Raw genomic sequence first — 23,929 nt, 5'->3', positions numbered from 1 at the left:
AAGGCTACGTGAACCAAGAGCTCATTGGCCAATAGCAACGCCAATCTTTCGGCCCACTGTCACTCTATGCAAATCGCTGAGTAGTTACGGAACAGGGAGAAGGAGAGGATAGCGGGCACAGACTGGAGGGGCTGACGATAGTTGCCCTTCATCATTTTAGCACAATTTCACACTGTTGCGGGCCTACTGTAAGATTTTATCGAATTGGATAGGAATATACAGTGAAACGCTGTGAAAATGGCGCAGCCAGACAGCAAGAAGATTTTCTTTGAGAACCTGTCGGGAGCGGGGAAAGCCATCGCAGTGCTGACGAGCGGCGGGGATGCTCAAGGTACCGGGTGACAGTTGACAGAAATGTACTCAGTGACATTGTATCGGTGTGGATAGGCCCGTAGAGGGCGAAAACACACGTCCTCAACTATTTGGTGCAGAAGTTGCGATATTGCAGCCAAGCGGCGAGGCATTTAGTTTTATCACCATGTATCCACATCATTACGCAGTTAGTAAATGATTAACAGTCGGTGAAAAAAGCACAAGTACCTAGCATCCATCCAGGAATCCCGCCGGTTAGCATGCTAACGTTACCTATCTAGCTAGCCGGCTAACAACATCAACCACTGTCATTCATTTGGCAGCATTTTTTCGCCATTCACGTTGACAGCAGTTTAGTGGGCTGCCAAGGACAAACCGCGTTGTATTTTGCTTTAAGCTATGACATTCACTGACAAAATTTGTTATCAGTGGCTGCTGATGAGTTTACGTGACCACGTAATTAACATAGCCTCCAGCGTGATGATACATTCTCTCATTGAGTCCTGCAAGTGTGGGCATATTGAAGCCTTAAATCGTGCCACTGCATTGCGGGTGGCCCATGGTGCTGGACGACGTGTAGGCCTAATAGTGTTCAATTTGCCAAACAGTATTCATTAAAGTAAAAGAAATGGCATGCAGCGAATTGGGATGCAACTGCCCAACCAGGAAGTTGCTGACTGTCAAAATCTTGCCAAGTTGATTGAAATATTACGATATCATTCTTAACATTTTAATTATCTGTGAGAGAGACTAGACTATGACTGTGCTCCATAGTTGAGGTTAGCAGTCACAGTATGGGACAGTACTGCAAGCTTAGGGGATGCCCAGCATCCTGTGTACGTGATGAACTGCATACATTCAGTCATCTCCGCTACATCTCTCCCAGTCAAGCCTGCGTCAGAGAGGAAACCCTAGTCACGTGCTCACCGGCCCTTTCCCTTTATATCACTAAACCAAACGTTATGCACACAGTGGGATGTCTAGCATTAGGTAATCACATATATGGTCTAATAATGAATGAGAAACAAATCTGTTATGTATAGAATACAGCTCAAGTCAATTTCTGTTGCTGAAATCCTGGATAGTATTATATTGGACCACAGGCACATCATCCCTGTTGCTTTTTGTCTCACATGACATTGCAAAGCACTCAAAATCGGGTAGGACTAATAGGGATTTTTCCCGAAAACAGTATTTCTTGGACTGAAGCTGTCTATCGCTGATATTTTGTGCCAGTATGAGCATTTTCATATCAAAAAAGTTCTAAAAATTCCAAGGATTCACTGTTTCCATCCGAGTTTTATTATTGTCAGGGTGGTAACGCCTCTGAAACAACATTTGCATTGAAACCAATAATAATAATTATCATTCATTCATTCAATTTCCATACCCACTTACTCCTATTCAGGGTCATGGGGGGACTAGAGCCTATCCCAGCATGCATTGGGTGCAAGGCAGGAAAACACCCAGGACAGGTCGCCTGGCCATCACAGGACTAATAATGATAATAATAATGATAATGCTACTACTACTAATAATAATAATAACAATAATAGTAAAATAACATATTCAAGCATACTCGTATCATATGGAATGTGATCAAAATGTTGCTTTAGAATTAATTCCTGTTAAAGGCTTCCCATAGACAACCAGTGTACTATTGATCAATTATACAGTAATTATGTAATCATACAAGCTTCATCAAATCCATCATCATGACACTGACTTGTCGATATCTGGCTTTTAATAAAAAGCCAATATCAGCCTGATGTATCAGTCTAAGCCTACTCAAAACATATAGCCTATTAGTCTATTTAGTGCGGAGGGTTATGACTTTGGCAGGCTCCCGGTCCATTAGCATTAATTTTCACTAACATCATTCTACTGTACTGGAGCCTATAAACAACTACACTATTCAAACAGCACACTGCACCTTCAACTATACATGCAATGCCCCTTCCCCAGCTTTAAACAAGATCCTGAGAGGCGCTGCAGTTTCCTGCATGATAACCACCAGTCAAGTTATCTACTGTCCTCAGGTCAGGAGAAATGAATCGGTCTTTTGTGGGTGGCTTTAGAATGAGAGTTCAGTGTTATCTACCTGCTGCTGGGCCCCCACAACTACTACTACTACTACCCACACACACACACAGAGTCAGAAAAAAGCATTTAGTTGGCCCCGAAACAAACTAGCTAGTGAAGCTGTGGCATGCGTGACAAGAGCTGAACGTCAGTGCCAGAAAGCATTGTGTAGCCTTAGCTTAGTCCTTTTTCTCACTCTGCATGAGGGGCGCTAGGCAAGTAAGCATCAGTCATGCATAATGAGAAGGCCAAACTTACTTACTGCCTCCTAAGACTGAGATTTGTAAGCCTAGTAAAGGAAATTTATAGATACAGGTCCTGGATGGTCTTTATACACTCTCCCTGTCTTTCTCACATTCTTGCTCTCTCTCTTTCATCCTCTCTTTCTCTCCTCCCCTCTGTCTTCTCTGAATGTAATTAAAACTAGGCCATTCATCTGAACATTGTTACGTAACCAGAGAATGTGTCATGGGCTGTCAGCCTGGACAGCGATGAGAACGTAGCTGATCCTCTTCAGATGGCCATGGAGGGACTGCTGGTTTCATGGCTTTCTATGTATGAAAGAACAGACTTGTAGACTCATTTTTGAGCGGTTCTCACTTCCCAGTAGAGTTAATTTAGGCAGTTTTTTACACTGTCTTTTCATTTTCTCCTTTTCTTTCATCGCTTTCTTTCCCACCATCCTAATGGCCAACAGATATCTAGCTTTGTGTTGCTTAGTAACAGCACTACTAAAGCTCGCCTACCATTAGGGATGTAGTGTTTGCCAATTTGGAGAGAGCAAGGAAACTAAATCCTTTGTCCTGTTGTTTATACCTCCTCTAGTCGGCCAAGTTCCACCCTGCCTGCCGTGGGTAAAGCATTATCCATTATTCCCACTGTCAGAGTTAGGCTATCCTGGCATTGACATTCAAGGCACAGAACAACATCTTATTGGTTACTGAGTTCACTTGAAGAGCCACTGAGTAACTGATAGAGCCAGGAGGAGGAGCTGAGAAACATTTTGACCAAACATGGCAGTCCAGTCTCGCTGTGGAGGAGAGAAATGTTGGCCAAAGCCACAGATACACACTGTAAACCCAGATAATTCCTGTGCGCGCGTGCACACACACTAACACCCAGACACGCACACATACACACTTGGAGAGGAAATTCAAGTTGTAGAGCTGAAGCAGCTTTGTGACAAAATCAAGATTCATGCAAGTTAAAGTGTGGCACAGCCATGCAAATCAAGATTTTACATTGATTTGCTGCAGTGGAATCCCATGTGCTCTCCCCATTCAGCTCTTACAACTATTAACCTTGCCCAACACGTTGTTTTTATTAAAAATATGCAGTATTGGACCAAGCGTATCTTACTTTCTAATATTCTACTTTTCCTACGTGTTTTCTTTTGATTAGGGATGAATGCTGCTGTTCGTGCCGTGGTTCGAATGGGAATATATGTGGGAGCAAAAGTTTACTTCATTCGTGAGGTGAGTCTCACTACAAAGCGCCAGTGCTTTGTCCACTCCTGCCATTTGGCTTACTGCATTATTATTTAGGCTTTCCTGTCACAGTTCTTAGTTTCATGAAATCCTACAGTGGGCCTAGAGTTGGGAAAGATTATCTGCAACACGCCATTTTTAAAGATGTTTTAACACACTTTTCATGCATAGCATTCTGTTAGGTAAAGCATTTAACTGTGAAAATCTCATTTCCCACATTTCTTTATTTGTGAAAGGTAGAGATAGAGAGAAAATGTAATTTCTTATTGGAGAGCAAACTAACAATTCTATATCCTTTTTAACAAGTAACAGTTACAAGCTTCGTAATAGAGTGTTGAAGATGTCTGCAGTGTTGACAAGTCATAAATTAACGGCTACATTTCACGGAGGGATGTGCACTTTTGCTGCATACAGGCTTACAAAAACAGTATGCCTCGGTCTGTATCTAAGGAGCACTAGTCTGTGCTATTTATTCTCACACAGCAGATGTTAGAAGAGCTTTGGCGGGGGCCGTATTATGCTTGCTCATTCTGTGATCCCAGCACATCTGTGTACATGGTGGTCCTCATGCAGTGTGCTGTTACATAACTGGCTTGAGGCTTTAGCAGACGCCTCGCATGCAGTTCCCCTCCCACTCAGGTACCACAGCACTCTGTCTGTGCTCTTGCATGCTTCAGCACCACGAGCCGATGGACAAAGCTAAAACCTTAAGTTTCACAATGACAGGTTTGTAGTGTATTGTGGTTTAACAGTTATTTAATAAGTTTGTTTAATTCTTGACAGTGATGACCCACTGTTGCGGTTTTACACTTCACTGTTTGGTATATTTGTTTTGTTTGGAAAGCTGGTATTCAGTATGTAAGAAGCTGATTGTTTTTTTTCCAGGGATATCAGGGCATGGTGGATGGTGGGGACAACATAAAGGAAGCCTCATGGGAAAGTGTCTCCAGCATGCTGCAAGTGGTGAGTAATGATCATGGGAAGCATACCACACAATCAGTCTAATATGGGGATTCAAACAGTTGCACTTTCTTGGTGCATCCATTGCTTTTCTATTCGGGGGTGAAACGATTTCACAAAAATACCCATACGAATACAGATACTTTCAAACGTTTTACTTTGCAATAACTGAAACAACAGCCTACAAAGCCATTATAACAGAAAGCACAATGTAAAAGAGAGACATGAAAGTGAAATAGAATATAATAAGATTAGGTTGGCCTTGTGGTTAGAGAGACTATCCCTTAACATCCCCATAACAGCCAATGTGTGTCCATCAGCAGCCTTTAATCTTGTCAAAGTGTCCTTTAGCAAGATACTGAACCCCTAACTGCTTACTCATTGTCTATTGCTCTGAACAAGAGCATCATCTAAATGGCTAAAATGTAATGAAAACAAAGTACATAGAGCCGTGTCCAAAGAGAGAACATTTTACATTTTATAAGTGAATAACTGAAATGAAGATACTAATTTGGCTCACCTGATCTCCAGTAAGATGTACAAAAATAACAATGAATCCAGCAGAGCAACTTTTCATGCTCTCTTTCCTTTTGCACGCTTGCCTCGTCGTCATTAGGGCGGCACTGTCATCGGCAGCGCCCGCTGCAAAGAGTTCCGCTCCCATGAGGGGCGCCGGAAGGCGGCCCACAACCTGGTGCAGCGCGGCATCACCAACCTGTGTGTGATCGGTGGAGACGGCAGCCTGACTGGAGCCAACCTCTTCAGGGAGGAATGGAGCGGACTGCTGGGGGAGCTGGTGCAGGAAGGTATGGAGAAAGCACTGGAAGTTAACCTCCTTTCCTCTTCACCCTGACACTATTCTCCTGAAAGCAGTAGCTGCCACTATCATCAGACAGTACTGTTTGTAGGTACAACTCTCAGACACTTACCAGAAACTTCCACACAGCCAATATGCTCCCATACTAACTCTTGATGATCAGAGACAACTTTCTACCAGCTTTTCTGTCTCTACTTTCTCCATTTTCATCCAGATTGATCCATGTCATGTGTAATCCTCTAAGAAGTTAAATTGTTATCAATTTAAGAAAGTGCTGCACTCTACCTAAAAAGAAGCCAGGTGGAGTGCTTCTTCAAAACCGGCTGCTTTCTGACAGCCTTGCAGCTGCTCCGCATTAACATTAATATAAAAAAGGCACTCACAGTTTAAAAATTGAATAGTGTGAATGCAGCTTTAGGTATGCACAGGGGATGTGGACCCTTATGAAACACTTGATACTAGGTACATAAACATATTTGAAATGTTCAGATTAAACATTCACATTCACACCCAAAAGTGACCTGAGGAAAAGACTTTACACCTGAAAAGCTGCACAGTGGAGATAATCCACTCAGATCGGGCAGAAACGGAACATAAAACAATCATTCAAAATACAAAGATGTAATCTGGTGGGATTTGTATTGTAAATCAAAACCTCTGCTGTTAACATGATGTTAATCACAATACAAAGGACTATTTTGGATTGTCCCTGACCTCAGCAGTTTCCAGTTGTCAAAGCCTTGCTGCTCTTCTTGTGACCATACTGAATAGCACTGAACTCCTTGGTAAATATTATGGTTGACAACATGCTTCTGGACACCAAGACGTTTTTACTAAGCAAGGTCTGTCTTCACAAAGAGATCTTATAGTGGGACTAAAGTGGCTGAGTTGAATCGATAAAGAGAAGACATCGTTTGATCCCTGAAATCCTGATCCTCTCAGGTTTGATCGATGCCGATGCCGCTCAGAGATACTCGGCCCTTCACATTGTCGGCATGGTGGGCTCCATCGACAACGACTTCTGCGGAACTGACATGACAATCGGCACCGATTCGGCCCTGCACAGAATCATCGAGGTGGTGGACGCAATCATGACAACTGCACAGAGGTGAGGAGGAGGAGGGTGGGAAAACGGCCATGTTGTTGAAATTGGTCAGGGCAGGGGTAGTGCATCCTAAAGTACCATGTAAAGGTTGAATAATGCTGCATTGTAATTACAACATCCATGTGTTACAATGCTGAAAATCAAACTTAAATGACTCTTGAGGATTATAAACAAGTTAAAAGTAATGCTGTGTAGTGTTATACAGTATGTCACCATGTTGATGTGACTTCAGATATCTGCATCTCAGAAAATTTGCAAATTGAGAAATCCTGCTTGGAATTCCGACTTGAAGGCAAAGGAAGATGTACAAAGAAGCATAAAGAAAAGTTGTTATGTACTATTGTAATCCTACTATAAAATGAGGAAAACTCTGTCCTTCTGTCTGTCTGCATCCATTTTGCTCCTCAACGGGTTGGCCAATCAATCTGAAACTGCACATGGGCATTGAGCATTGGCATAGGCAGGGACTGACGAAGCTGATTTTTCAATTTTCCCACATTTACGCTGTTTATGCGCATTTTTGGCAAGTCTGCGCGGAGTTGTGGCGCACGCATCCCCGGGTATGAACTAGTGATGTTGATGTAACAGAATACATTGATTTGAAATGGCACACTGGCCATATCACTATGTCGAGGCTAATTTCAGCTCCATTCAGCGTTATCTTTCAAATGTCTCTTCTTGAGTAGCTCAAGAAGTGCTGTCATATTTTCTGTTCTTCTCTTTCAGTCACCAGAGAACATTTGTGTTAGAGGTCATGGGCAGACACTGTGGGTAAGAGCGCACTTGATAAACTTTATAGCCAATTCACAAACATATGATTCGGATGGTATAAACAGACACCAGTATCACCCCTGTTTATATACATGGTGTTCTGTGTATGTGTGTGTGTGTGTGTGCAGCTACCTGGCCTTGGTGAGTGCGCTGGCCTGCGGGGCAGACTGGGTGCTGATCCCTGAAATGCCCCCCGAGGACGGCTGGGAGGATAAGATGTGTCAGAAACTGTCTGCGGTAACGTGATCTTTTTTTGCTCCCCTACAATAAACCCAATGAACTCTATACTGCACCAGTCTCAAATGCTGTATAATGTTTCTCTTCATGTATTGACAATGAATCCGGACAAGCAGAACGAACTAAACCCAAGCATTTTTTATCAGAGAAGATTTGCGCGAAGGATGAAGGTTGCGCGAAGATGTTTTAGTGTACTGTGATGCTTTCTGCTTTGGAAACATGCTTCTTGTTCTGTGGTCCAGACCCGCTCCAGGGGCACAAGGCTGAACATAATCATAGTCGCTGAGGGAGCCATTGACAGACATGGGAAGCCTATAACCTCTAGTATAGTCAAGGATGTGAGTACATGAGTGCAGAAAGGGGAAGCCAGAAGCACGGCGGCCCGACTGTTTGAAATCAGTCAGCTGAGACGCAACAGCATGTAAATATGTCATGATTATTGGCACCAATATAATCAACAGGACGTCTATGAGAGAAAATAACAAATCTTGCTTCAGATAAGGTAGTCACGCCATATGGATCTGCTCAGCTCACGATAAGGCAGCGATAAGTAATAAGGTAGTCAGGATATTGCTGATTACAGCGCGCAAACATGAGCTGTCAATGACATTCAGGCTTTATTATGAAAGGACCGTCTCCCAGGCTGCTAATCATCGTCTGGCCCCCGTGCTTCTGAAAGCCCATGTCAAAGCCGTTGTCTCAATTTTTCTGTCATGTCGTCTCTCCACCAACCCCTCCCCCACGTAGAACCGAGCAGGGATGAAAAGGCTGAATATCATAATTGTAGCCGAGGGGGCGATTGATCATAACAACAAGCCCATAACCACTGACTATGTTAAGAATGTAAGTACAGCGCTTTTTGTGAAGTGTGGCGGGTTCCACTGTTAAAAGTCCAGTTCCGACTGCCTCCTGTATGACCTCTACTACTGTACTGCTGCCCTGGTGTGGCTTTGACTCTGTCGCTGTGCCTTCTGGAATGCTCTCTCAGACACACTGGCTAGTTTGGTAAGGCAGCTTTCACCTACACTACTACTACTACTAAAGCAGTAAGACCCTGACTAGAACCAAAGTTACTTTATTTCCATTCCATACGAAGAATGCAAAAAGAGGAGGTGCTCTAGGAACTACACGGTGCCAGACCCCCCGGTCTGTTTGAAGGTCACGTCTGGCCCATGTATGTAAAACACAACAAAATGTTGTTCCCTCTGGTTTGTTTCTCCGTCACACCCTAACTAAACCTGACACATAGACATCTAGTGTTATTTATCTGTAACTTTCTCACAGTAAATATTTGTTCTTAATATTTATCACAGTGTAGATATCCACCATGACCCCACACTACTGATTATGACCTTGATGTTAACTTTATGGCAAAATGTAAAGCATTTTGTTTGCCTTGTGCCTGGATATCTCTACTTAATGTAGCATTTACCAGCTTTTTGATCTAATGTGCCGCTGTGCTCAGTACAAGCTTAAAGCAACCCCACTAACATGACCGAAAAATAAGAATGGTTTGCATGTGCTTTGCTGATTCCCTTTCTCTTCAGCTTCTCTACTGTGGTGTTTGTGTTTCTGTGTTTGTGTTTCTGTGTGTGTGTTAAGTGTGTGTGCACATGTTTGTATTTGCATCGTCACGTTACTTCTCAATGTACTATCACCGCAGACATAATTCTACATTCAGTAATGTACAAAAAATGCATTGGATGCATTAGTATAATTTCATTATTTCATGTACAGTAGTATTTACCATTACCATATTGCCCCTCATAGCTTAACATTGCTAAGATCTGAACTTTTCATCCTCCTAGCTTGTTGTCAAATGCTTGGGTTTCGACACTCGTGTGACAATCCTGGGTCACGTCCAGAGAGGAGGGACCCCATCTGCTTTTGACCGCATCCTGGTAGGTACACTAATTCAATAGCAAACAGACTTAATGTGCTTGCTATCCTGAGTATTGTGCAGTTACACATGATTATTATAAATTAAATTCAAAAAACTCAAAAGAGGCAGACATTTCACACATCACCAAGACATTGTATAATCAGTTTTTGCCTACAATTTAGTGTGGGAACTTTATACACAAAAGTGCATACATATTTATACATATTTAACCTAATGTAGATTTATGCAGTACACTCCCTATTGCAACAATTTGACTTCATTTGGTAGCAGTAGTCCAGAGCGCTCCCTGTGTAATCCTGTATATGCCATGTACCCTGTAGGTCTGAGGAGAAATGGCCACTGGTTTTAGGTTAAGCACATTAACAGATTTATTCCTTAGCACACGCCACCATGAAGCGTTCCATCACAGACACCGAGGGGAAAACCTCTCCAGTTATACCGCAATCCACTAAAACTGAAGCAGACAGAAAGACTGACGCAGAGGAGAATTTACTGTCCAATGAGAAAGCAGAATTTATGGCCCAGTGAAGAAGTGGAATTTAGGGTCTAATAACAAAGCAAAATTTAGGACAAGATCATAGGAGCGGGGCAGGAATGCGTTAGAAGAAAAGACTTTGCCTGTGTACAGAAGAAACAAATGAGGTGTTGATAATGATGATGATGCAATATAATCAGTGTGTGTGTGCGTGTGTGCGTGTGTGTGTGTGTGCAGGCCAGTCGTATGGGTGTGGAGGCCGTCCTCGCCCTTTTGGAGACCACAGCCAACACGCCAGCCTGTGTGGTCTCTCTGAGCGGTAACCAATCGGTGCGTCTGCCTCTGATGGAGTGTGTACAGATGGTAGGTACTGGACTGGGCTGGAAACAGGCCAAGAAGTCCACACACAGACACACACACACACACGCACACATGCATGCACACACACAAAAGGAGGAAAGCTGAAGAGAAGGGAAACTGCAAACACAAACACTCGGAAATGACTCTGCAAGACTCGAAGGGGCAGAATCAGAGGAAATGGGGAGGAAGAGCTTAAGTAACGATGACAAACAGCACAGTACATTGGGCCTGGAGAGGCCCTCATGTCCACAAGAGAGAGCTGTATTGTTGCGTGTGTCAGTTGTTTCTGGTTAATGATTATCTAAAGCATTTGGCAGGGTTGGCGATTTCCATCTGCAGGATGGTGATGTAATATCAACCCGCTTCCATACAAACGCACAAAGAAGCTTTGTTGTCGTGCTAGCTTTTCATTTTTGTCTCCACGCCGTTCCCCGCTGATTGAATGTTGACTTGGGGGGGAATGATGCATCTCACCACTGTGTTGTGGTATTTTTAAAATGACACTGATTGGCCCAAAGGGAACCCTATATTGTTTGTTTGTTCGTTTGTCTATGTGTCATGCGCAATATCTCAGACGACTTGGGGAAATGCCGCACCCACCACTGCATTCTGATGTTTTCAAAATGATATTGATTGACTCCAGGGAGGGCGCTTCAATTACAGGTCAAAACAAGGTTACATATTTGATACTGACTGGCCCAGAGGAGGACTGCATCATTCACAGGGGACGACATGTTTACTGTTGAGTTGTTCTCTTTGGTCTCTACACTTGAAGGCATTTGTTCCTACTGCATTTCACCACTAGATGCAGTGTTGGTTGCACTCATAATAGAGACACTTTAAAGATCACAGAATGAACTTGGCCCTGTTTTTGTACATAAAGTAGAAATGCAGTGTATGAAACAATGTCGCAATTCAAACAGTGAAGTACTCCCCTGTTCCCCCTCTCCTTCATAGACTCAAGAGGTCCAGAAGGCCATGGACGAGAAGAAGTTTGAGGATGCGGTGAAGCTTCGGGGCAGGTATGATTGACAGCCTGCTGGGACCAATCCGATACACCGAAGCCATCAGTTCCTTGAAGATCAAGACATGGCAATTGGTTTGATGTTGCTTACTGTGGGCAGGTGTAGTAAGAAATGCAAAGTGGATCAGAGTGCTATTTCAGGACACCACCAGTCAGTTGTTTTTATTCACGAGACAGTCAACAATCAACATGAATAGCAAATTGGGTATGAATCACCATCATGTAGAGAATACTTTACTGTGCTGCAGTTCAAATTCAAAATACAGTCCTCAATTTTGACTTTGTATATTGTACAATTTCAGGAATTTGCCCATTTAGCCCTGGCTGTTTTTAACATATTGAATTTTCCATGTGTTAATGCAGGAGTTTTGAAAACAACCTGAGGACATACAAACTGCTGGCTCATCGTAAACCGGAATCCGAATTGCCAAGCGTAAGTCACCTAAGGACATGCTGACACTCCTCTGGGACTTGTGAACCTGACAGTGACAGTGTTGTTAACTGGTTTCTTGCTCATCCCCAGCACACACACACACACACACACACACACACACACACACACACACAGGCACGGCAAGCGGGAGTTGTTTATTTCACACATAGCAATCACCACCATATCTGGAGTGCAGTGTGTCCTTAGCAAAGAGTCGCATTAGCCTCTCCAGATTGCTCCCAAAATAGAAAACCCACTGGGATGTTTAATTTTTAATTCCACTGTTCTTGGCCCCAGGATCTGCCTACAAATAATGGCTTGGGTGACTCAGCTGCTGCAGGCAGTAGTAGACAGTGATAACGCACTGTGCCGCTGCTATTTTCAGAGCTATCCTTGAAAAGACGAGACTCAATTATTGAGTAAATTATCCCTGTAAATGAGCGGTTTGGCCCATGAGGCAAATTGAGTAATGTGAGTATATTTCTCGGGGGCCTAGGTGCGTTAAAGCATGTTAGTACTGTGGTCATACTGGGACCCACCAGAGACTGTGACAGTCATTTCCTGCCGTTGAGTGAAGACTAGGCAATAATAAACGGTTTCTATCTGCCTGCTGTGTTACCCAAAGTCAGTCTGGAGTTTGTCGCCTCCAGTTGCTGTGAAACTCTACCTATCGTTGTTGTCACTGGTCACAGTTTTTTACGTTTTGGGTTCAGGTAGCCTAGAGGTGGTCTGTCCCGCTGTGATATCGGCTAACACCTGGGTCCCCACTGAGGGATGACCGTTCAACCCCGCCAGGAGCTCTTTTCAACCTGCTTGTCTGTCTCCAGAGGAGGTAGCACTGACTGAAGACCGATGAAGTGTAGAGCCAGCATGGCGGGCTCCATGCTGTGGAGCTAGCCTTAGGGCCTGGCTCTCACTGCATCTGAGATAATGGCCACTGCAGGCCCAGCATGTGTCCGTGAGCAGACCAGAAACCAACTATTGATCCTCTCTCTGCGGGTGAACCTGCTTCTCACAGCCACAGCTTGATCTGCTGTCCCCCAAAACATCTACAACACATCCCCGTCTTATTTGGTGTCATTACTTATGCTGTCAAGGCAATGATTAAGCACTCTGGGTCGAGCAAGGTTTGCTTGTGTAGCACATTTAACCTGTTGCTGTGTGTTTTACACCCTCAGAGCAACTTCAACGTGGCAGTGCTGAATGTGGGCGCCCCCGCAGCGGGCATGAATGCTGCCGTCCGCTCAGCTGTCAGGGTGGGCATCTCCGAGGGACACAAGATGTTTGCTGTCAATGACGGCTTTGAGGGGTTCTACAAAGGACAGGTGGGTAATACAGCGCTGATATACCAGTACTGTATCACGATGCCGTAATTGGATGATGTATGCAGTACACACCTTCCATCCTCATTCCCCTCTGATCAAATAAAATCTCTTTATGACCTTTAAGATACAATTTTTCCGGGGAAGGTATCACTGTAAAGAGAAATTTAAGGCATACTAAAAAAAATTCTACATGAAAAAATTGAAAGTATCTTGCAATTTTTTGTGTACCACTGTCATGTTTTAATCAGAAACCTGAACAGGAATTGGCTTACACTGATGAGAGTCCAACAGTAGACAATCACCTAGACTGTAGATGAGTCAGGAAGACCAAGGAGATAATCTGCCCAGATTAATGTAAACCAATTTCCCTCACTGACGCTCCCTCCTCTGCCCCGCTTGGCCAAAGTTGGTGCAATACCACAATAAACCAATAGAGGGCAGCAGCAATTGCTCACAACCCGCCTTTGGCAAGTGATGGAAAATACAGCTTTGGAAGAGGATTATTGATGAATCAGTCAGTGGGACGATTCTCACCTCATATAACTATGGGAGGGGTCTATGTTTTGAATTAGAAAGGTGAAACTCCGAGTAAATTTAAGGTGTAAACCTGTATTGTGTGAGTATTGTAATCTGACACATTCCTAGCTTTCTTTTCAGTGACAGGTGAAACTGGTTTGACAGGCCTCTCCCATATCCTCTGCTGCCCTTTTCCCAGTGAATATCTTGAAATCCTCTTAGTCCTGCATTGGCCCAAATATAGAACAAAGAAAATATAATAATACAACCGCCCAACCATTATGCTCTATATACACTTAATGAAACATTTCAGCATTTATCTTAATCAAATGGTCTGCAGCATCACTGGTTAGCTGAGCATCCTCTGTGTGCCAGCAGCCAGCAGCCCACTGGGCAGCTGAAATCAGGCTGCGCCAACTGACCCTAAGAAGATTAGACCAGCAGGACTAATGGATTTTTTATACTTCAGTGCCCTTGGACTTTCACGCTACACACCTCTCTCTTCTTTCCACTGGTGGAGTTCCTCTGTTATATAAGAGAGTGTATCCAGCACTTTAACTCTCCTCCTCACGGTCTCTCATCCCTCTGACTCCAGGAGGACGTGACAGATAATACAGAGCTGTAGATAACACAGACGATGCAATATTGACTGTTCCTATATGTATGTAATAGGCATAAACCTCATTCATTTGTAAGCAAGTAGAACATCGTCTATTTTCAGACTTCTGAACTGACCGAACAGGCATAGATGCATAGAGAACTTCCTATGTGCGCACATCTTTTTATATTCTGAACACGCTTTTGTACGCAATTTAGATATTTTTCATTCCCCCAAGTACTCTCCGCTCCCAAAGGCTTTAGAGGAACAAGATCCTCCTGTATTCATTTCATTGTAAATGTGTTGATGTTAAGGAACTATTCAGTATGTATTGAGGATGCTTGAGTAAGATAAGGTTGAATACTTGTGAGGTGAAAAGTGCAGCTCTTCTTACATGTGCTGTTGTTGTCTTCTCCACAGATCAAGGAGATTAAATGGGCCGATGTTGGAGGATGGACGGGTCAGGGTGGATCTCTGCTGGGAACCAAACGGTAAAATCCTCAAGTGTTTTCTCCAATAGGGACTGTTAAGTCAGACTAGAATGAATGTTGTTAATACCGTATAACCATTACATTCATATCTTTAACTGAGTATGGTTTATTCACAAATAACACTTTTGTTTTTCTTTCTGTTTTCCGTCTTCAGAACGCTTCCCGCAAAGCACGTTGACAAAATTGCTGAGCAGATGCGACAGCATAACATAAATGCACTGTTAGTTATTGGGGGATTTGAGGTATGTTTAAAACTTTTTTTGTCCCTATTAGTAAGACTAATTTTGCTTAATGATGCTACATTCTCATCTATGATTTTGTCCATTAGCTTGTCAGCTCTTGAGCGTTGAAAATTCATGGCAGTCACTCTAATGCTATACTTCATAGCTGCCAATGTTATGTGGGGAGGATGAATATGTTCTGTTAGCTCTTAGAATTAAAACATCGGATTTGTTGAAGCATTGCTAATTATAATGTCAGATGTTCATATGTAGATTATAGTAAACACTGTTATGCTGATTATGCTGATGTTGCCCATCCTTTCTTATCCCATTTTATGTTAGCATACCCCCACATGCTTCCATGCATAGTCCCACACATAATCATGCTTTAGAGTCATTTCTCTGGAAAAAAAGATGAATTGCATATGGAAGATAATTTGGTTCACTGTTGATTTTCAGTGCTTTGAATGCCTTGTTAGTATGGGCAAACATACATCACATCCTTAAGCTGAGGCATGTAAACTACTGAAATGACAAGTGAACCAACACTGAAGTTAAATATAAAGACTGCTGTGATTTGGTCTTAGTTAGAAACAGAGAAAACCTGCTTTTCTCCAGCCATTTCACGCACTACTGTTTAGACGCTCACCAGCTTAATTTTCCTATGATGTATGCAAGTAAATGGGTTTCATGTTATGTGTATGGATGCGTGCGTGTATGTGTGTGTGCGTGGACGTTTGTGAGAGCGTATGTTCAGTGTATGTGGAGTGGTACCTGTCTGTTTCACGCTGCTGTCCGATGTGATAGACCTGGCTCTCCCCTTGGCACCCTCCTCTTATGTCTCTCCTCCCCCCTTTGGCAAGTTATACCACTCAACCCAACCGACCTGCCAACCTATCAACCACTAAAGCCCTTGGCTCTGCCCTGCAGGCCTACCTGTCACTGCTGGAATTGTTAACGGCGCGCGGGAAATATGACGAGTTCTGTGTGCCCATGGTCATGGTCCCAGCCACTGTCTCCAACAATGTGCCGGGCTCAGACCTCAGCATTGGCGCTGACACGGCTCTGAACGCCATCACTACTGTAAGTGATGGGGGCTGGCAACCGCAAAAGTTGAACATCACACGGACAGACATATATAAAGCACACAACTGCACACACGCACGCAGACAAACGCAAAACACCTCAAACACGCTCATGCTAATGTGGCCAGCCAGCCAATCGCGTTGCAAGAAGGGAGAAATCGCTCATTCAGCTGACCAATCACTCGGCATGATATTTACCAGCATCAGCCATTGAAACATTGAAACCCAATTAACATATATTGGTTTCAGGGTCAAGATAACGCTTTTTGCAATGATCCTAGAATACTAGTGCACCATTGGCTCATAACATGGCTCCTGTTAGCCACATCCTGAAAATACCTTCATTGAAAACGTAGGCAGACAGACACAGCGAGTCAGAAGTGTCTGGACTGCGAGGCGTGGCTGGTAAAGGTAAAGCCGAGCTTGCACGGTAGCGTCCCTCCCTTCCCCGTCAGGTAAGTGAGTGACAACATGGAGGCATGCTGTGACGTACCCATGTGTCGTGGCCGCCATGTTTGCTCCGCCTGCCCTTCTCCCTGACTGTACATTTGTGTGTGTGTGTCCACCCACTTCATTAACATTAAGATGAGTGGTCAACAGCGAGCGGGTTTAACACCTTAGTAGCTCACACTAACAGCACAAACTAATAGCCTATAGTGTAAGAGGTGCTTCTTATGGTGAGTATCTCCTCTACAAAAAGTAGACAGTAAAATAGATAAGATAAGTTCATGCACTAACTTCACTCCATGATATCACACAAATGTGGTACTGTGAAATTGTATGTTCTTTATGCCAGTCAAGAATATATTTTAATATCTGTTTTGTCGCAAGCTTCCAGATACCTCTAATGAACTTGGCCAGTTTCTTTGTGTTTATACTTTTAGACAGCAATTGCAGCCTCTGTTTCAGAGAGCATAAACAAGCACTGAGATTTTACATGTAAATATGTAAACAAATGACGAGCCTGAGTCTTGGCTTGGCCACCATCTTCATCTCAGTTCCCCCATCATCCTCCTGTGTGTGCAGACTTGACCGGTGCTTGTCCTGCCTGTGTATAACCTTCCTCAGCAAATATGGCTGTCGCACGGTTTCTGATTGCTCCTCACTGTTTACCCTAGTGCAGTGTCACTGCATAGAGCTGCTGACACACAAAAACAGACAGACAGACAGCCCTCTGCCTGCCCAGCTATTTTCTGTCCTTCTCTTCCTTCTTTCTTTCACTCCTTCCTTATCTCCTTCCCTCCCTGTCTTTTTCCCGCCTGTCTTTCTTTCCTTGTTCGTTCCTTGTTTCCTTGTTCTTTCTATGTTTCCTTTTCTCCTACCTTCTCTGGCTCTTCTCTGCCCATCCTTCCTTCTTTCAGTCTGCCTCCACCCACTCTTCACTTTCTTCTCCATTCCTTTCCCTCCTCTCCTCCACTCTGCCAAAGGGAAGCCATAGCCGCTATCACACGGAAAGAGCCGGAATGGCAGGTCACGCTCTAGCAACCTGAGAGAGATTCACGTCTCTCTCGGCGGCTGGCCCCCAAGCGGCTCTAATGCGTTTTGTGTATACTGCCGCTTCAGGCGTTTGAGTGTCTGCTGCAGCTGTATGAGGCTCGGGCTACCTATGAGGAGTTTTGCATCCCGATGTGTATGCTGCCTGCCACCATAAGTAACAATGTGCCGGGCACCGATCTTAGTATCGGGGCAGACACGGCCCTCAATGCCATCGTGGAGGTAAGGCAGTCCAACCGGCCGCTGAATTCTGCCTCAGTCATATAAGCTTAAATTGTTAGTTTTGTTCTTTAAACATAATTTCAGTTAACAATGTTTGAACTGTGAACAATGTCTAAAGTTTACCAGTTGATGTGCTCTCTCATCCTTATGCAGGACTCCAGTCTTATCTGTTGAAAGTAACATTTTAGCCTGAATCTGCCTGAGTTGTTTTAAATGTAGCAAGCTGACTCTTTTGTGCAGTTTTGGGAATGAGCATGCTGGCTTTGAAACTTGACGCACAAGTGTTACACTGTCGTTTTTATAAGTTCATAAGAACTCGTCACACTTCTAACACAAACATTGCTTGAGTTCTGTAGACACTGATATATTAAAACGTAGCTCAGAGATGTAGACAGAGCTTTGTAATGCTTAGCTTGTAGTAATCAATGAATGTGTACTGACATTGACAGCATGTGTGCATGTATGTGTCAGACTTGTGACCGCATCAAGCAGTCGGCCAGTGGGACCAAGAGGCGTGTGTTCATCATTGAGACCATGGGGGGCTACTGTGGCTACCTGGCCAGTGTTGGAGGCCTGGCCGCCGGGGCCGACGCTGCCTACATCTATGAAGAGCCATTTGACATCAGAGACCTGCAGGTGACACGCCCTCTTTCACACACACACACACACACACACACACACACACACACACACACACACACAAACTCTTACATTCAAGCAATATGCAAACACGATTGCCTATAGCTCTGTTGTTTTTATGTCTACTCTTGGTTTACACATTATACCTTCTTTATATCTCCCTCAAATGAATAGAGAATCATATCATCTTTCACTTCCCCACTAGAGGGCAGTTGGACTTGATTCTGAGACAATGTTAACACAGAAATGCCTCCACGATGCCATCTGCTGGTCAGCATTATTAATTTTTACTATTAATTTCCACAGGCCAATGTTGAACATTTGACAGAGAAGATGAAGACCAGCATACAAAGAGGACTTGTCCTCAGGTAATGAAGTGAAGCACTGGGTGTAAATCACCCCACTGGCAAGTCCCAGCAGTCCCAGTGGGAGAATTTAAATTCAATGTCCACATCAATGACCAACTATGTCCATATAGACTAGACACACAACTGATGTTCTCTACTGCAAATGTTTGAAGGTGTGCTAGTGATAGGCCAGTAGATCCAGTATTTCTAGTCCACAGTTTAAGTCTTTGTACAGTAAATAGATTGTACTTGGTTTGTACAGTAAACAGATCCACTGCTGATGCCATGAGTTTAAAACTTGCTGTCATTTTGGTGTCAATATAACATGAGCCCAATGTGGGGCAAAGCTGACAAAACAGCAACAGACACGCCTCCAGTAGCATGGAGGGATAATAGGTAATTCTACACTCAAAAGCCTAACGTTTCTGTCTTACTGTGTGTGTGTGTGTGTGTGTGTGTGTGTGTGTGTGTGTAGGAATGAGAACAGTAATGAGAACTACACAACAGACTTCATCTACCAGCTGTACTCTGAAGAAGGGAAGGGAGTGTTTGACTGCAGGAAGAATGTACTGGGACACATGCAACAGGTAGGCACGGCCGCACTGGTTCCCATTTACCACAGACTGGATGGGAAGGCTGCTGCTGGAAATCCTACTGTAGCAGTGTCAGTGGTAATGCTTCATTTAATGAAAGATATACACAATTCTATCTATATTTGTGTCGTTGAATTAATTGCATTTTTATAAAATACATAGATGGATGGGCTGTATTGTGCTTTGGCCTAGTGTGTTTTGAGATTACATCAGATTAAATTAGAGATGAAAGAAATTGAATATTAAATTATATTAGATGAAACTTTAATGATCCCCGTAGCAGAAGTAATAGAATAAAGCAAAGAAAATATGGATATGGATAGAATAAAAGAGGGTTTTAAACATAACACAATCAACGTTTCAATACTAGAACATATTAAGAAAAAAATTAGAAATGAAAAGTATGTATATGTGTGTAAAATAACAGCAGTAGAACATACTGAGACAAAGCCAAATGAATGAAAAATATGTATGTGTGAATGAAAACAAAACAAATTCAAATGTAACAAACGAGAAAAAATGAGAGAAGGAAGGTGCGGGAAATAGTTTATTTACAGCAGGATGTGCAAAACAAGCAACGCATTCACGTCGGATTGTGTTGGAAAAGCGACAGAGTGATACCTCTCGGTTCTTTCTGAAAGGGAGGAGCTCCGTCTCCATTTGACCGTAACTTTGGGACCAAGATCTCCGCCAAGGCGATGCAGTGGGTCTCCAAGAAGCTGGTGGAGACGTTCAGGCAAGGTACGGTGACAGTACGATAGCACTGGTTGAAATGAGCCGTGGTAGTAGATCCTCCCGCTCCCCTCAGAGGTGTGGTGGTTGTGACACATACCTTTACCCAGATCTGTCATGGAGTCACCTAGTCTGGCACTTGGATGTTATTTTTCTCCTCTCAAATTCAAATTAATTATCGATAATTTACATTCTGCTGCAAACCTCCATCAATGTAACAAAGCACCTTGAAGTCTGCTTTAATGTACTTAAACTTCATTTATTTTTTTGCTTAATTACTGACCGATTTTAATGAACACTTGACACATTTAACAATGTTGGATCACAGTTGTAGTCACATATATCCTGAACCCACACTACACTCAATCTGCCTAAAGGCTAAGGTCAAAGTTGAAATTCCTCTTTGTTTTTTGTATGTCTATTTGCTGTACACATGGATGACATAAGATGAAGGTAAATCTTTTATGGTTTGGTTTTTTTCATGCTGGCTCCATGACCATCTACATCTTTATATTCAGCTCCATCTCCCTCTCTGCCATTTCCACTCTCCTGCCACATCCTATAGATGCACACAGCCTGTCTAGGCACTTGTGGGGTACAGCTAACTGGCTAGCGTTGTTACTATACCTGATAGTCATACAAAGTTAAAAAATTCCTACCGTTTTACACTATTTTTGGTTCACCAATTATCTAAAATGATGCGGTTTGGATGGGAATCAACGAGCATGAGCTGACAACCCCGCTAGTGTGTTTTTCCTGCTTTGCCCCACATTTCCTTGTGTATCTATGGCGCTTCATGTTGCTTCAATTACTTCGTAGTATAGATTTCTATCTATCCATAACAGGTGCACCACCCCATTCTAGTGCTCCCTTAGATCTATACAGACCCTAACTAGAAGCTAGAAGATGAAAGACCCATCATCACCCCACCACTAGTAAATGTCTAGGCCAAGCTACTGCATGCTTGTCAGCGGAGAGAGAGAGAGCGACGGCTACAGTGTGTTCCCCTGTTTCCACCCCTGACTGCTGTGGTGTCTCCCGCAGGCCGAGTGTTTGCTAACACCGAGGACTCCTGCTGCCTGCTGGGGATGCGCCGCAGGGCTCTGGTCTTCCAGCCCGTGGTCCAGCTCAAGGAGGAGACTGACTTTGTGTGCGTATCACTTAACCAGACTGTCTCATAGGCTTATGGCTGCTTACAGTACCCAAACGTATGCTGTTTGATTAGATGGACCTTTAATGATATCCATAGGGAAATACGGTCGTTGCAGCAGCAGAGAATAAGATGTGGTTAACAATAAGCCAAATAGCGAGTACTCAAAATACTAAAATGGATAATTTCAACGAAAAATTAAGACAGCCAAACATATTGAAGATAATACAGCAAATAAGATAAATGAGAGGTAATGATACACCTTCTGCATCCTCAGACATATTTATTCATAGGTTGAAATGGATGTACAAGTGTGCATCACAAACGCAAATCTATATCAATTATTGTCACTACCACAACCTGATTTCCACCATAGTCCTGCATCATTTTAACCTTTCAATACTCTCTTAGGCTACATTCACACTGCAGGCCTTCATGGTCAATTCCAAATTGCTGTTCATATTGTTTTGTTTTTTTTGGATGACAGTTCATATCTATTCTTGGATGTAACCCATATCCGATATCAATATGAACTGGCAATGATGTCCAAAAGATACGTGTGGGCTGAGTGATGATGACAAAAGATGCCAGATCGTTTTTGTTTCAAACACATTTTGGTTACAGTATCTGCCTTCGAGTTTTGATTGAATTGAATCTGCATCTCCCCAAACACCAATCAAGTTGGCTATTTCACTTTCTTTTTTTCTTGTTGTCCTCCATACTAATGCTGGCTCAGCCAAACTGCTAAAATTATGACAACTGTCTCAGGTGAATGACATAAGATTTACTTATTGTCACGGCAATGCTGACAAATTCTGATTTGTACGTTCAAATACAAGTGCCATGGAGGACGCATTCCTCAATCCAATTTTGTACCACATATCCATGCAGTCCAGATTAGAATTGAAAAAATAGCAGCTTTTCGCTGTTCACACAGTGTGAGGGGGGGGAAAAAATCTGAATTAGGACACTTTGAGCTGCAGTGCGGACGCAGCCTTTGCCATCCTGCTGAAATCTCCCTGTCTGTCCGCAGCCACAGGATCCCCAAGGAGCAGTGGTGGCTGAAGCTGCGTCCTCTGATGAAGATCCTGGCCAAGTACAAGACCAGCTACGACGTCTCCGACTCCGGGCAGCTGGAGCACGTCGTCCGCAACCGGCCCAAAGAGTCGGACGCCTCCGCGGCCATGTGAAAAACCCACGTCGAAGGCAACTACGGTGGCCCGCGTAGCCCGGTCCGTGTGTACGGCTGCCGGTCCCTGAGGCGTCGGTCCGCATTGTAAAAGAGCACCAGTAACCGCTTGAAAAGACCTCTCTGTTTGGCCATGTACTGTGTTCATTCTGTCTCCGTCAGTACCTTGTATGATACAGTAAACGTCGCCCTTCCCTTTTTTTGTTGCATTCTCGACAAACACACGTACTGTATAGCTACTAAGGACTGTAACCTAGCCTCTGCAGTGCTCCTGATGTCAGATATACACACACACACACACACACACACACACACATATAGCTTCCCCGCGCTAATGACAACCCATCTGTGTGTCTTCGTCGGATTCGTTGTCACTGTTGTTTAAATTTGCACTTTCTCTGTCTCCGATCCCCGAAGCAGGCTCGAGTCCAAGAGCCACGCGAAGACAGAACACACACCGTTATCTGCTGTAGAGCCAGTGTGTGTGTGTCTGCCCGGAACCAGTGAGGTTCAGCATATTTATGTGAGACTGACGCAATACAGCTCTACTACTGAAGTCATGAAGTCAAGAGCACTGCTTGCTTTTCTTTACATCGAAAATCATATTTTACTTTTTAACATTTTTCATTGTTTTTGCTTGAAAACATGGATATATAATATTATGAACTGTAGGCACTGCTGTACTAAGTAGGCGTCTATTGTATTGCACCATTAATTTAAATGTGTAAGACTAATGTTTCCCATAAAATAAAAATCAGACATGAGAAATATACCCTACTGATAGTGTGTGTGGGTTTGTTTTTGTTGCATAATCTAAGAAAAGATGCAGCTTGATGATGGTTTATTACCATTGAGCATGCAAACACTATAAATACACTTTCTAAAAATGATGTGCTGAATAATTTTGAGACATAAGTTGTGATCATCTCAACTATGGTCTCATTTGTTTACAGTAGTTATACCAAATTAATTTGACAATGATATATTGATATTTAGAAAATGATACACCTATGAGTACTACATTTTATAGATTGTAGACAAAACTATGTTCTGGTGTCTTTACGCTTGGGTCTAGCTTCAGCCAAAAGCCAGCAGATGGCGCCAAAGCACTGTCTTTTCCTTATGGTCCGGGTTCATCAAGTCCACTATGACACAAATTCCCTCCATCACTTGCAGTCCAGCTCTGCTCTTGACAATTTCAGTGTATGGCGGCTTATTACCAAAGTAGATTAACTGTGCGAGCGTGTTTGTGTGTACGCAAATGTGCGTGTGTGTGTGTTGCCATAATTAGGAATTAATCTTATCATTTGAAAGGAAATTTCAATTTCCCATGGATGTATTAAATGTGTATACATGTAATT

General features: G+C 43.3%; 1 protein-coding gene across 5 annotated transcripts; it reads left to right on the top strand.

The window, feature by feature from the left end:
• The first annotated feature begins 95 nt into the window (after positions 1–95).
• Positions 96–23,340, top strand: pfkpa (phosphofructokinase, platelet a). 5 transcript variants are annotated; one of them, XM_071896934.2, is made up of 23 exons: positions 96–331; positions 3,796–3,869; positions 4,767–4,844; positions 5,458–5,647; positions 6,601–6,766; positions 7,490–7,534; positions 7,663–7,771; positions 8,519–8,614; positions 9,580–9,672; positions 10,387–10,512; positions 11,467–11,531; positions 11,897–11,966; positions 13,145–13,291; positions 14,826–14,896; positions 15,051–15,138; positions 16,048–16,200; positions 17,766–17,918; positions 18,390–18,554; positions 18,864–18,925; positions 19,380–19,491; positions 20,139–20,238; positions 21,274–21,379; positions 22,413–23,340. In XM_071896934.2, the coding sequence occupies exons 1-23, from the start codon at positions 238–240 to the stop codon at positions 22,567–22,569; spliced, it is 2,520 nt and encodes an 839-aa protein (XP_071753035.1). In that variant the 5' UTR covers positions 96–237; the 3' UTR covers positions 22,570–23,340. The 5 variants fall into 5 exon arrangements, with proteins under 5 accessions (XP_071753035.1, XP_071753036.1, XP_071753037.1 ...); XM_071896935.2 differs by lacking the exon at positions 16,048–16,200; XM_071896936.2 differs by lacking the exon at positions 17,766–17,918.
• The last annotated feature ends 589 nt before the right edge of the window (positions 23,341–23,929 follow it).

Source organism: Centroberyx gerrardi, chromosome 22 (assembly GCF_048128805.1).
Source record: "Centroberyx gerrardi isolate f3 chromosome 22, fCenGer3.hap1.cur.20231027, whole genome shotgun sequence".
Classification (NCBI taxonomy): Eukaryota; Metazoa; Chordata; class Actinopteri; order Beryciformes; family Berycidae; genus Centroberyx; species Centroberyx gerrardi.
The sequence above is the reverse complement of the archived record's forward strand: the minus strand, read 5'-3'. Positions and strand labels throughout refer to the sequence as shown.